Source organism: Antennarius striatus, chromosome 7, assembly GCF_040054535.1.
Source record: "Antennarius striatus isolate MH-2024 chromosome 7, ASM4005453v1, whole genome shotgun sequence".
NCBI classification, from domain to species: domain Eukaryota; kingdom Metazoa; phylum Chordata; class Actinopteri; order Lophiiformes; family Antennariidae; genus Antennarius; species Antennarius striatus.
The window spans coordinates 19,961,321-19,976,350 of record NC_090782.1 but is presented as its reverse complement, the minus strand read 5'-3'; the positions used below and the strand labels follow the sequence as shown (position 1 = coordinate 19,976,350).

At 39.5% G+C, this 15,030-nt stretch overlaps 1 protein-coding gene across 1 annotated transcript; it reads left to right on the top strand.

Annotated features, from left to right (window-relative positions):
* Positions 1 to 529: 529 nt before the first annotated feature.
* Positions 530 to 15,008, top strand: LOC137599177 (protein FAM163A-like). The gene is made up of 5 exons (XM_068319932.1): positions 530 to 999; positions 11,230 to 11,330; positions 11,519 to 11,540; positions 11,791 to 11,905; positions 12,731 to 15,008. Exons 4-5 carry the CDS (start codon positions 11,813 to 11,815, stop codon positions 13,127 to 13,129), a joined length of 492 nt encoding a protein of 163 aa, XP_068176033.1. The 5' UTR covers positions 530 to 999; positions 11,230 to 11,330; positions 11,519 to 11,540; positions 11,791 to 11,812; the 3' UTR covers positions 13,130 to 15,008.
* The last annotated feature ends 22 nt before the right edge of the window (positions 15,009 to 15,030 follow it).

Below are 15,030 nucleotides of genomic sequence, written 5' to 3'. Positions count from 1 at the left end.
AAATTTTAACTATGTTACCAAATTTACTTTTCAACTTCAGAAGGCTTTTTTTCTGTGGACCTGATAATAGCAAAGATATGAGACTAATGGGAAAGAGCAGGATGTCACAGAAATGACGAAGAGAACGGTAGGAGAGCATGTTCAAAATATTCCACAGAAAAGATGACGTGTCACTAAGTTGAACAAAATCTGGCTGTCTTCCTATTAAACACCTGATTGTTAAAACATTTTTGACATTTAAGGCATTTAAATCTGATGGATCCAGATTTTTATTTGGATCTTCCCAAAATTGCACACTCAAAAGACACTAATGCCCTAAATGTGTCAAGATTCATGCGTTATTCTCTGAGAAGTTGAAGAAAAATAAAAATTTCTGTAATATTTTCTGTAGTGTCTTAAATATACTGGAGCAGCTTCTGGCTGAGGAGGTTGTGTGATGCGGGGCGGCTCCTCTCCTCCCACCTCCTTCCTCCCAGGACGCTCAGCAGCCAACTCCGTCATTTCGCTTCCTTGTCCTTCACTTGTTGGATGTGTCCGATTGAATTCCTCTAGTTTCTGGCTGCCAGATTGTGGCTGACCCCCTTGGATCCTCGACAGAACTAATGCCTTTTTGCGAACGTTAAAGCGTTTTACGGGTTACTTGTGCGTAAAGAGCGCCCATCCCGAAGCCTCACCATCAACTGTTTGGTGGCTCCGGTTGTGCGCACCTCGTTTCTATGTGGTCACTCTTCGTGGCATCTCTGCTCCTCTCTCCTCTCTGACCCTTAGACTCCTGGTTTTATGGTCGGAGTATTGGGTTTTCCTTGGCTGCGTCGTGCGCTCTGGATTCCGAGTCATCCTTGGAGAAGTTCCTCCGCATCCCGGACCCAGAGCTGCTCTGCTCTCCTCCCGATAAGGATGCTGCTTCCTTCTCCTCAAACTCTACGGGATTAACATTGAGGTGGAAAACCCCCCCCCCAAAAAACCCCCAACACCAACCGGATCATGTAACCAGATCAGGTATGTGAAAGTAGGGAAAATAGGAGATGGGTTCACATTTTGTTGAGAATTATTGAAGACATGGCCAAAGCTCTATGGAATCGTGTCAAATGTGGTCCTCAAACGGATGAAAGGGAGTTCACATTTAGAACTGTTCACATTACAAAAGCAGATCTATGACCTCAGGTTTAATCTTCTTCCAATTAGACATGGAATGTGCCTTTAAGGCCGCCACAGGAGGAGAGGAAATGACAGCACAGCGGCTCAGCAGGAGCTGGACTCCCAGGGGTTTTTGCCATTTGGCTCATGCTGTGATCTTCTGTCACACTGGTTGCTGTGGGTGAATGCTGTCACTGGTGTACAGTGGGAAAAAGATGCTTTATTTCTCGTTAAAGTGGTTGAACATCCATTTTGATCATCTGTGTTTAAACTAAAACCATCATGAAGCATCTGAGAGAAAGAGAGCAATTTCACTATAGTTTACATTTAATTTCTCCACGCCGCGTGTCAGTGTTTGAGATACAGTATTCTGGAGTTATTTGTCTCTGGTGAATGTGTTTGAAGACGGAAGCAACAGCATCAAACACAGCTGCCAAGTTAAACATCTCCTGAGGATTAAGAAATAGCATCTTAAGTAAATCGAGTATTGATCCCTTCATCCCATCATCAACCAGTAGCAGGTGCTCTGCTGCCCTGACACATTTCTCACAGAGGAAACTAGAAAAAGCAGCTAGATTAAGTAACTATTGAATGTTGATTATCGTCTTTACATCCTCCTGCACCCCCATCCACCTTTAAACATACAGTCCTCCACCTCCGGCGACTGTGATACAACAGGAAGTGGACTAATATCCCACAGGAGTGTCCAATCAGTGATGTCACAGCAAACACAGCAGCAACAGACAAAATGTATCTGATGCACAGGTTGTGTAATTACGTGTCCTTCCAACATTTCAAAACACTGAGGGAAATTGCATCTGGCTGGCGGTGGCATTTGGTCCGTCAGCATCTCCGGAAAACAAATATTTGATCATCTTTGGTTCATTTTGGGAACAGTTCAGCTTTAAATTATTGTTCACTCAAACAAACAAATCCTATAAATAAAATTGGAAATCTTTTGAAAACAACTTTCATTGAACTATTTTAAAAGCATGCAAGGTTTGGAAAAAGAGACTAAAAAATATATACAGTATTTAACATTTGTCAAGCAACCACAAGAGACTGAAAGAACCAGCTCAATGCTCCCATCATTTAAATAAATATAAGTTTAAGTAAATATGTTTCTATAATTGCTTGTTTCTAAAAAAATTCTTGGATACTTTTGTATAACATTAAAGGCATTCTATTCTATTCTATTCTATTCTATTCTATTCTATTCTATTCTATTCTATTCTATTCTATTCTATTCTATTCTATTCTATTCTATTCTAGTTATTCTATTCTATTCTATTCTATTCTATTCTATTCTATTCTATTCTATTCTATTCTATTCTAGTTATTCTATTCTATTCTATTCTATTCTATTCTATTCTATTCTATTCTATTCTATTCTATTCTATTCTATTCTATTCTATCATCTAGACCACATTCAACAGGCTTCATGTAAATCAAAAACTAGCTGCACTGTATATTCAAATGTGTACTTGATTCCCTGCTCAGAGATCATTTTTAGAACCAGTTGTAACAATAAATTCATACCTAACAGGCAACGGAACAGACATCCTGGAGCACATATTATGGGGGAGAACACAGTGATCATGTCAAGGTTTCATGATAAAGGCATTCAGTTGCAAAGTCATTTAATGATTCCATATGGTAAAAATACAGTAGTAATACAAATAACTGCATATGATATATTGTAAATTGTCGTAATGTTTAATACGCAGTTATTTCAAATACAGACATTTGTTTATTCACATTCATGCTGACTGGACTCTTGATGCTCTATGTTATAGAACAGATGAACGACTGTTGATGTGATAAAGAAAAAAATGGAAACGTATAACAGATAAAAGAAATGAACAGAAGACAAGCTGGTCAGAGTAAGGTCAACTAGTGACGCCTGTGTGATTGAATCTTGCTGTTAAGGCTTGACCCACAGTCCCACATCCTGTCAAGAAGGGGTTAAGGGCCTTTGATTCCGACACAAGTCCGACTGTAATTAAAATCGGAGTCCGAACATTATCAGTCAGCTGTTACGAGGGGTTTCCACAGCCCATATGGTTGTAAAGCCATGTCTCCCTTCCTCCTGTTGACACTTCTCTCAATGTGTTTTCTGGGACAACATGCATGGGAGAGTGTTTTTAGGTTGTGCTAGTGTTGTTCATATAGTATATGTGTTTGCTGGCTTGGAGCAGGTAAGGAAAGCTTTCAGCCGGCCTGGGAAAGTGTTCCAGTGTTTCAGGAGTGAGGACTGAATAATTGAAAAGCCCTCAAGATTTTTTGTGGCTGCTGGATCAGTATTGCTTGCCGTAGCGTTGCGAATCATAGTAGATTGTAGTCACACTTTAAAGGTGAGAAGAGCTGTGTCTAAACTGCCTGAAGCATTAGCAGGATTTGAAACACAACTACGGAATGGGTTGTCACATCAGCTGTAGTTTTAGGATGGATTGGAGTCAGGAAGACAAAGGTCAGCCTCTGTCACTCAAGAATGTGTGCAATCAAGAATAAGGGATACGTTTATACGTGAATACCGTTAACGCAGCTTCGATCTGCATTAGATATAAGCTTATTGGTTAACACTGAGTTACAGTATCACATAGAAATGGGTAGATCACACACCTCAGCCTACGTCCAACATTTGCTTTTAATTGTATCCAATCCTGATCCATTTGGCTGGAGCTCCACGATTTTTCAATAAAACTCTGTCGTGTAGTTTATGTATGACTGATAAAAATGCAGTAAAAAGCAAAACCTTGCAGTGTTTAAAAATTAAAGTCTTGTCTGACCCTCTATCTAGATCCAGTTCTTACTTGTCACATGATCAAATATCCCGTCACAATGGATAGGAATCCTTAGAGTGGTTTTGTGTAAATCTACCACAAAATTACTATAAGAATTTACAACAATAACCTTACAGTAACCACAATCTGACAAAGATGGTAATTTATTCGGACATTTTTAATATAATAATTGACTTTTATAGGATGCAACATGAACAAAGTCTTTCCGATGCATTTGGACATTATGATCTCACAAGACTCTGCAGGCAACATGATTCAGTCAACTGTTTTGGGTTGCATTATTTTACGATAGACCGATAAATATGAACACATATTTGGATGCGCCACAATGTGGGGTTCTTACTGTTGGGCCATGGTTCTTAGCGAGGCTGATGTGAGGCACATGGGTGAGTACGCAGCGCTGAAGACCAGCAGGGCGAGGATGAGGCCGGTGAGAGGAAGGCTCCTTGGCAGAGCCGGATGCCTCCGGAGCAGAAACGCTGTTATCTGCTCATGTGACTCTACTGCTGCTGGCCGCTGCATCTGTGGTGACTCATCGAAAACACACATCTACACAGAAGCACACTGAAAAACATCATCGCACACAGAAAGTACCAGGAAAACACCCTAACGTTTACATGGTCATGGTTTGACATAACTTAGTAGTAAAATTCAATCATCGTAATAGAATACAGACAAGGATATTGATAAATAAGCATCATATATGAATTTTTGCTTCATAGATGGATGGATGGCCTTGAGTTATTTTGTTCTCATGTACTGTATGTGTATTTCATTTTTGCAAAACTAATATCTCAGAAATGCTTTAGTTCTTAAAATTTGACACAAAGATTAATTTGGCTGCAGGGATAAATTTATTGCAAAGGTCACAAAACATTCTTTTGCTTCAATATCGTTAATAATTCATGTGGTAATCGTGATAAAATTTAATGCGAACATGTATTAAGATAAATTGATGACTCTTCCTTTATCCTAAAGGTCAGCTCCATGGTTCCATCATAAAAACACTTCTCTGCCCATTATCATCAAATTAAAGGAATGGAAAAGGAGACTGACATCAGACAAGAATTTTCTTTTATTCTACATTAAACAGTGTCTAGATCACCCGTGTATATGCAGTGAATAGGAAAGAGAAAGAGCGCAGGATACAGAACTCATTTTCCTGTGACCTGAAGGAAACGTGACGATGAGATGCAAACAGTTTTTGTGGATATTTAGAGCATGGAAAACGGGGTTTTGTTTACCAAGGATGGCGATTCATGAAAGACAATGACAGAAAATGAATTTTATCATCAAAATTAGCGTTGAAAAGGTTATTTTCCAAAAAACTTAAATAAAAATCACAAAAATTTTATGTCCTAAATTACTTCAGGACTTAAATAACAAATGCCATAATCTCAAGATCACAAATTATAAAACATGGTGAAGTTCAATTAGTCTCATTTAATTAATACACTAAAACTGGGAAATCACACTACACTGTTGATACACCATGTAAATCTTAAATCTGAATATTGCCTAAGTTGATGAATCTCATTGGTCGGAGTGATGGTGCCGATGTTCTCAAGATGAAATGGAATTTGTGTAAATAATTGGATTTCTGATCAGTCTTAATTCCTCCCTGTTATCCTTGAGATCTGCTTCCATTTCTTCACTCAAGCAAAGATGCAATGTGACAGGAGTAGCTGCTTGTTTTCCAGTTTCCATGTTTATTTGGGTTAAAGAATGGAGACACGGCATTCGTAACAGTTCATCCATTCACTCAGAAAAGATTGTTGTTATGGCTGTCAGATTTGTTCCATCAGCTCCTGCAGTCGCTTATAGGAAAGCATCCCATCTGCTTATTACAGAAAGACGGGACGAGATACACGAGTCGTTTGTCCTGGAAGTGTGTTTCAGTCCGGGTGTTGACAGGATGACGCGGTGGATTTGCTTACAGTTCGGTGAGATGAAGGTCATAAGTTCAGCGTTTGTTTTTTTGACGCAGTCATGCATTGAAACGGCCTTGAGCAGCACTCTGACATCCATACCCGATCACTCCATTCAAGGCTGGCAGCTCAGCTTCTGGATTTCAGGACAACTTATTACTAATTTACTCATTTTGACTGTTTTAAAGTGGGGGGTGGGGGTGTGGGGTAATGTGAATACTTTATAAATCCACTTTATAATAACTGATTTCACACAGGATGAAATCAGACACACAAAAGGGGAAGTGCAGTTTAAGATTTATGACTGAGATTGATTTGGATATCATGAAATATCCACCATGTAATTCAGTTCATGCATATTTCAGAGTGCTTAATTGTTAACAAGATCCAATGACATACATTGCACACAGTGGGAATGAGCTTTGAGCATCCACCAATGGACTGAAGTTATTAGCCATATTAGTTATAGTGATAACAACCAGGCTAATGGCTAATTCTGAGCCTCATGGGAAAAAAATTGCTGGACCTTTGAGAACGTTCAGTGGAGCCTTACATCCAGTCCTGATCTCCTCCTCCCGATCAAGGCACCTCCCCAGCCCTGACATCCTTCTCCTCACCCACTCGTCTGTGGTGACTGCGTTCTATTAACTGTCATAAAGAGTGCATATGAGTGTATTCTAATGTATTATTCATGCTACATTACTCCCTCAAACATAGAAGCTGAACCATTTAATTTCCTTTTATGAGACCGCCATGCTGACCAGCAGGATGGAGGTACAGTCATTACGGCCCCCTGCGTTGGGCTTGCAAGCACGAAGGCCCCGCAACACCTGCCAAGAAGAGGAAGAGATGCCAGCGTGTGGCGGGACAGGAGAGGAGGAGAAGTAGAGCCGTGTACATGTTTAATGTCCGGTCGGCTCCCTGCTCAAGTCATTCACTGGGAATCTGTCTGACCTGGTTGTAAATTAAACAGGAAATCAATCCAACCCCCCCCCATCCCCCTAACCCCACCACCTCCATCATCACCTCCACCATCACCACCTGGAAGTGTGAGCGGATCAGCAGTTTTTACTGTCCTCTTAAAGCCGGAGGCTTTTGTCCTGATTCTTTTCTTTTTAAAAAAACCCCAAAAAACTAAGTTCATACGAGGGTGAAAAGCAGAAAAGCATTTTTCTCTCTGATCAAAGGTTTCCGCAGCGATGTCCTCCAGTAAACCTGCTCACCACTGCACCACAGCCAGACGTGGAACAACTGCACACACAAGAGCTTTCTGGAGACAGATGGGTGATGGTTGAGTCGCTTTTTCCACGTCAGCAAATAGACAGACACTGTTATTTATTCTCGATTGTCATTCCCAGAAATTGTCTTTTTTTTTTTTTTACCAAGAACCACTCCCACCACATTGAAGAAGTCAAAGACGAAGACGAAGAAGAACACGAAGAAGAACAAGAACAATATATCAATGCACCTACACGTCTTTACTATCTAAGTGATTGTTCACCCTGAGGCTTTTCTGCTCTTCTGACTGAGTTCTGCTCTACTATGTCACTGCTCCACAGAGTTAAAGTCTGAATGGTGCCAACATCTATTTCTGGCAATATTTACTACAGTCACACCAGAGCGATGCCCTACCTGAGGGCTACTGGAGGATTTCAGTCATGTAGTTGCAACACAAAGTCAGTCTATTGTCCCTTACAGTTGTTGTGACATCAGATAGAATTTTGATTTTATTAGAGAACCATGTTTGAGAAAAAAAATCATGCCATATAGTTTGACAAAACTTTAAGACATTTCAGGCTCCTTGTGGTTTTTAATGGACTTAACAGAAAGCTTACAGAGACACCAGCAGCTTTGTCAATGATGGGATTTGTGCAGGCAGATTTTCAGAGGATGCTGAAGAAAATGATGCTGTGATGTGTTTTGTGCTGTGTATGTTGTGACATCCATTTATTGATTTTGTACTACCTACTGTCACAGGAAATCATTACAAGATGCTCTCCATTAGATTTTAAATAACAGCTCAAAAAAAGTTAGACGTATATAACAGACTGCCTTTATTCTTTTAGAAGAAATAGTAATTTAATAATAGCTTAATAAATCACCTTAAAACCTTTTTTTCCTACCAGTGGTTTTAGAGTGGTAACTGCTGTAAGTCTGATCATAACGGCCTCAGCAGCAGCATCAGTGGTTATAGTAGTAACAGCAGCAGAAGACTGCTGGGAGATGCATCAGCATCTCACTGGCCTGGAAATCTAGTGAGAGGCCTGCATACGGAAAGGCAGATAACTGGATATGACATGCATATAAAAATTACAGATGGACTGTGAGTAATGCATCTTTCACTTTGCCATGCTAGTAAAAGTATTCATATCTTTGAAAGCGAGGAAAGGCTGAATGAAGACCTGGCAGGCGGGAATACTGCTGCCTATAGAGCTTCATAACAGAATATGCAACACCAGTAATAAATCTGCCGGCAGCACAGAGGATATGATCAGAACATGGTCTCGATTGGAGGGAGAAAAAAAAACTGCGATTGTATTCCAGCTCTCTGCTATCTCTCTCCGTCATCACGAGAACAAAGGCGTTTTACCGCCTGTATTAATCATGTGATTTTTATAGGGCCAAGAGGACCATTCTGGGGAGTGGTTCTTCACATTCATTGCATTCTCTGCCCCAAATGACCAGAATGAAATCAAGTAATTGAACTAAAATGTTTAGTGCCATCAATCTCTTGCATCCTGGACCGTAACTGCTCCGACAGATTTAGAGAGGGGTGGTACGGGTTGAACTGCTGCAGGTCCTGCACGACATTAAGATGGTTTTCAACATCACATGTAGGTGTTTGATGCCAGAAAGTATATCTACTCAATATAGCTTTCATAGCTTTAGTAGTGTGAATATGATTTAATTGTGCAAAAATTTATTTACAGCTACCACTGTTGATCACTAGCCTTTCTTGTTCTGATTCTTGACTGGAGGTGTGGAAGCCAAAAATCATTCATTTTCTCATCCTATACTTCTAAAATGTATTTAACTTGTGAAATACATCAAACTGCTTTGTATCAAGAAAATGTTTGACGCATAAATATTATAAGGATGAAAACATTAGAATGTCGTTACATGGGGATAAACCCCTGGATTTAGATGCTGTTTTTTGTTTTAAAGGCTCTTGAAAAGATGTCTTTCACAGGCTTGTATGCGACGTGTATGTATGTGTGAATATGACAGTCTAATAAATTAACAAGGCTCTTCAGGCATTATAGGGATTGAGGATCGCTCTGATCTGAACACAACTGATATCCAGCTCTGCTTGTGAGTGTGCGTTGATAAAAATGTCACGTTTTCTCTGCAGCTTGTCAAATAAATAAATCTCAGATGGAACTAGCTCCTCAAACATGGATAACAATAATAATAACAACAATAATAACAACAGTAATAATAGTAATTTTCTGTGTTTGAGTAAAAGATGAAGCGGTGACTCCATTTCCATTACCTCCCTTCAGCACACCTCACTATGCTGGCATTAATTATGAAAATAAGTTTTCCTATCGAGTTTAAAATCTCAGGCACTGGGTAGAGTTATGATGCACGATGTTCAGAGGAATCTCCACGAATAATTGAAGATGAGCGTACTTTGGGACAGAAGCATGGTTTATGAGTGCGGTGCCAGTGTGATGTTTCAGATCACAGCTCTGCCTCCTTCATTGTCCTCAGCGTCTGACGGTGCTCCACCTTTTGATTCCTCATCATAATAGATACGGTCAACCTGCAGAAAAAAAACAAATAAGTGAAGAACATTATGATAAAACAAAACTGTAGATCAATATTAACTTATATTTGCACATCCTACTTTTCAGTTTTTTATTTGTAAACGCAATATAAAATGTTGAATTTACAGTTTGTTATCTTTAAGTTTGAAGTCTGAAATGTGGCAAAATGTCAAAAAGGCTTGGGGGGGGGCAATACTTTCGCAAGGCACTGTAGCTAGCCACTGATAGCATATGAAACCCAGACCTCCAAGCTGTGAGCAGTTTGTATTTAATGTCTGAGCTGCTTCTAGATGAGGAAGAAGAATGGGTGAATTTGATCTGTTCTCTGGTTCTGCTGTCTCATTTTTATTTGGTTTGTCTATTGTTAATCAATAGACTATTAATTAAAAGCATTGTGATTTCAAGTAGTCCCAAGTTTCTGTCAATCTGCTCCCCACTGGAACACGAGAGCGGCTTATTCCCAGCATCTCATATTGTAAATCCAACACAGCCCAAATGAGCTGAATGAGATTCTTATTTCCACTATTAGTTCATCATGTGACTGAATTCAATCTGATTGAAGGTTTGTTTGCATTTGCAGGTTTTCAGCTGCTCTAGAATTCAACCAGAAATGAGAGGGGGGTTCTAAGTTCTACATGCCAGATGTAATTAAAATGTCACTTAAGTTGGCATTGAGATGGACTGACAAATCACTTCACATACAAAAACACATCTGCTCAGACATCCAATGACAAGTACTCATGTGTGAATGTGTGTGTGTTCACGTCGACCCTGATACACATCTGTGTGGCTCTATATCTGGCCCCAATCGCACCAATCACAGCTCTGACATATTCTTATCAGCAGTGATAGATTTCACTTCTCCCAGACACGCCTCTGCCTGCAGATTCAAACCCCCGAGCGCCTGAGGCCCCCGGTGCTAAATCACTTTTACTGCCTGTCTGCCATATTGCTGTACGTGTGTCTGCGTGTGTGTCTGTGTGTGTATGCTTTTATGGGTTTTGTGAACATATTTGATATGTTCACAAAAGTTTAATCTTCTAATGGCCAGAAAAATAACTGGAAATAAAAATAAAAAAAACTTTATTTACAGCACTGGTCACAATGATAACGCCTCAATAATTCACCAGCCCTCTGGTATATATATAATGACATGATCTTTGACTATGACAGACTGTTATTCGACTGTGTAGGGTTTTTAAAAGCTGTGTTTTGGGCTTAAATTTCCCCGCTGTCGGACAATAAAGGCTTATCTTATCTTATCTTATCTTATCTTAAAGACTGACATGGGGCTGAATCGGACTGCAGGCACAGGTGAAACTAACTTCTTAGCTGTGGTTCATTTCCTCCTTCTTTTGCATTTCACCTTCTCCTCTTAGACTCCTTGGATTCTTTCCTTACTTTCTTACCTTACCGTCCTTACTTCTTTATTCTTAGACATTTTCCACTGTGAAAGCATGTGCCCTGTGTTTGTGGTACTGTTTCTGTTTTGAACATTTTTGTGTTCTTTCAGCGCCGCCTGGTGGACGAAACAGTTTGAAACCTTCTCATTGAAACATGCATTTCTCTAAATTTTTCTCTCCTCCACAGAAATGCTCAAACTCTGTGGCCGTCCAGTGGTGTAACCTCTCACGTCTGACCTCGCATTTTAATTTCTTCATCCATTAATTCCTCAAACACAATCTTCTGATGTAAGTATCTGTCTGTCTGTCTATCTACCTATCTATCTATCTATCTATCTATCTATCTATCTATCTATCTATCTATCTATCTATCTATCTATCTATCTATCTATCTATCTATCTATCTATCTATCTATCTATCTATCTATCTATCTATCTATCTATCCATCCATATTAATCCATCTCTTTGCTTTCAGGTGTTAAGTAACTCTGCTGCACGTGAGTATCAAAACAATCACTCTTTATCATTTAGATTTGATGTGATGTCAAAGGCCTTACGCATTGCACATTATTAAAATAATCATTTCAGCTGCTGTTGCTGAGTTTCCGGTGTTTCTGTTTTCTTTGGAGACACTGCAGCATGTTGTGTTGTCCGCTGTGAGACTGGCCTTCGTGCATCTTGATTGGTCGTCCTGCCTGCTGTGCAGAGCGACGCTGTGCTTAAATGATGTCACTCTTTTTGTGTCAGAGTTTGATGGAGAGCTGGTCGGATGACAGCTGGAACTGTTGTCATTACTGGAGGAATACTGGCCACAGTGATACTTCTGTGTATCATAGCTGTGCTTTGTTACTGTAGACTCCAGGTAGGCCTGCATGTGTGTGTGTGTGTGTGTGTGTGTGTGTGTGTGTGTGTGTGTGTGTGCGTGTGTGTGTGTGTGTTGTCTCGTTAACATCATATTTATTCTTCCAGAAAACTCTTAGCTGGATAAAGAAAGTAATTTATTAATATTTGTTATCAGATATATGAAAATGCAGGAAATATTTTTAATTATATGATCATTTTTTTTATCCAATAAGTAGTAGAAAAAAATTCAATTCAAATTAAAAAAAACCTTATCAGTCCCCAAGGGGCAATTGAAAGCAGGATAGGTGTAAAACATAAGTGTAAATGTAAACAATGTAAACATAAACAATAAACATAAATAATAATTAAATAATAACATAAATATAAATGGAGGCAGATGATTCTCTGTGGTGACCCCTGAAGGGAAAAGCCGAAAGGAAAAGAAGAAAGAAGAATATAAATATAAATATAAATACAATGTTTGTGTTAAATAATAATTCAAAATGTGGTTAGTTCATAACCTAGTGAGTTAGTTCAAAACCTAGTTAGTTTAGAACCTAATTTCTTCAAAACCATTAAATAGTTAATAGCACATTATTTATTATATTGATCAGAGATTGAGTGACGCAGTGGCAGTGTTGTTAGCATTGCCTCTTCAAGAACGTTCCGTTGGTGGGGTTTGAGTGTTCTATTTCTGTCTGTGTTGGTTCTCTTTGGTGCTCCAGATCCCTCCCAGTAAAATGCTTTATAATTGAAGTGGTGAGTTTAAATCACCATCAAATGAAAATACCCGGTGAGTATTTTGTTTCTGTTTAACACATGCATGATTTCTCTCCCTCTGTAGTACTACTGCTGTAAGAAGAATGGGTCTGACAGCACCTCCATCTCTCAGCAGAACTTTGCCTGCAATGCGTGCAGCGTCTCCGGCCTGGACGGCTCGCTCGTCACCCCTCTGTCCATGTCGCCACCGGAGCTGCCCGCATCCTCCAACCCAAACAAGCACGGCGGTGGGCAACGTAGTTTCTGCCCCACCTGCTCCCCTTATGATTCCCCGTTCTACGTCCGCACCACTGATGAGATCCGAAACGGTGGTGAGAGGGTCACCTACATGCCTACACACTATGAGAACCCAGCACTGGCAATGCCCCTGCCCACCGTCCGGGGCTCCTTGTTGAGGGAGGCCCTGCGAGGCCGACCTCCAGAGTTCTACACCAACACCCGAGCCATTAGTACAGAAGTGTGACCCTCCCCAATGGCACTCACTTACGCTCCTCTCTTCACTCAGACACACACCAGCACCACCACTAACAAGTACAGCATCATTTCAAACCCTCAGCAGCTGCAGCATCTGTTGGATTAAGGCCCACCAGCTGTGGAGGTCACGTTTCAAGGGTCTGTGGATTGGTGGAGTTTAAGAGAAGATTGTGAACCAGCTGCTTAAGACTCAATTAAAAGAAAACTGGGATCACTTTCAGACCTTTTTCCTCACATTATACCTTTATCGTTTTCATGTTCACTGAGATATCAACTCTGTAATGAAATAAATTTGTAGTTGTAAGATATTCCCCCTAATGTTCCCACATTAAGAGTATGTGTGTAAACTGTTGACTGCTATTGTGTCTTTAAAGACTGAGGGCTATCTGATTATTTATGAAACAAAAAAGACAAAAAAATCAGTCTGGTGGAGTAAATATGAAGCAATCCTGTCAAGGTAAGCATAATTGAGATCAAATTACATTTGAAAACTGCTATAAAGAAGGAAGGCTCAGCATCCCCTCTGCAGTTTTGGGGGGAGGTCTGGAAGCATGCTTCAGTTGCAGGACAGGTGGAGGAGGGCGGATGACTGGGGCTTTCTCTATGCAAGCTGTCTGTCTATCAAACACAACTCTTCATTTCTAGACATCTCTGTTGAGTAGTTTTAGTCTTATGTAATTCTTGTGTAACTCTACTGGAGGAATATAGTAGGCATGGTGCTTTCCAGTGAGATATTACAAGGCTGCAAATGTAGAAACATATAAAAGCATTTAAAACTGGGTTATTATCACTATTAGCACAGCTGTTCAAATCCCCTTATGTTGTCAGGCCCACACAAAACCTCTTTGCTAATGTATATACTTGTGTTCAAGCACGATGAGCCTGAGACCTTAAACAACAGTGTTAAGCTTGAAATGAAAAAAGCGAGCGAGTGTGAGTTTTGACAGTGATGCAAAAAAAGTTTTATACATATATCATAACCAGAAAGCAATGAACAAATCTCTTGACTCTGCTGTGTATTTAATGTAAAGGAAACACCCTGGGATTTGAAAATTGTGTATTTTGAATGAGCAAGGCGATTTAATAGTTTGTTTTACTTTGTCTACACAGTCCCCCGCCTATTCTCCCATTCTATTCTCATGTTGACCCCCTTAAAAAGCAAATTGCCACGTAATTTATTTTAAAGTTGTTCTTCGTATTGTGAGGGAGTGAGTACACACTAATGTGATTGAAAACTGTTTCTCAATTCCTATTTTCAACATGACGCTCAAACAGCATAGCCTGTCCTGTGATATTAGTCTTCATATTTCTGTGTGCAACAAGATTAAATGAGGCTGAATAAGAAATGCAAGAAACCTCAAGGACATGCATGGTTACAGGTCTGGTGTTAGCGTTCATGCATTGATCAAAAAAATGCACTTTCTATCTACTTTCAGTGTATCTCGCATACAACGCTTTAATCAGCAACAACTTTATTTGTTTCTTGAATGCATACTTTTACATTATTGTTAAAGAGATAATAGCGGCTGTGTAACTTCTTGAGACTGTTTAACATCAAATCCCTTGATTTTTTTTTTCTGGAGCGACTTAAGAGGCAAAGAAAGATAAAGAAAATAAGCAAAATTGAAGTTCATCTTTGAAAGTTTTTAGAAATGTGCTGAAATCTGGCCAGAAAAGGGCTTGAAGTTTTCACTGACATAAAGACATTTTTTCACCATGTTGTTGCCAAATAACAGATAGGAGGATTCATTGTCATCATTCACTTATCTAGGTATTGTATAAACATATTTTACAACTTATTTAACCAATTATCTTTGAAAACAGTAAAAAAGAAAGCTTTTTAGAAATGTGATCAAAAGATATTATACAAATGAAATCCAAAAACTGTAA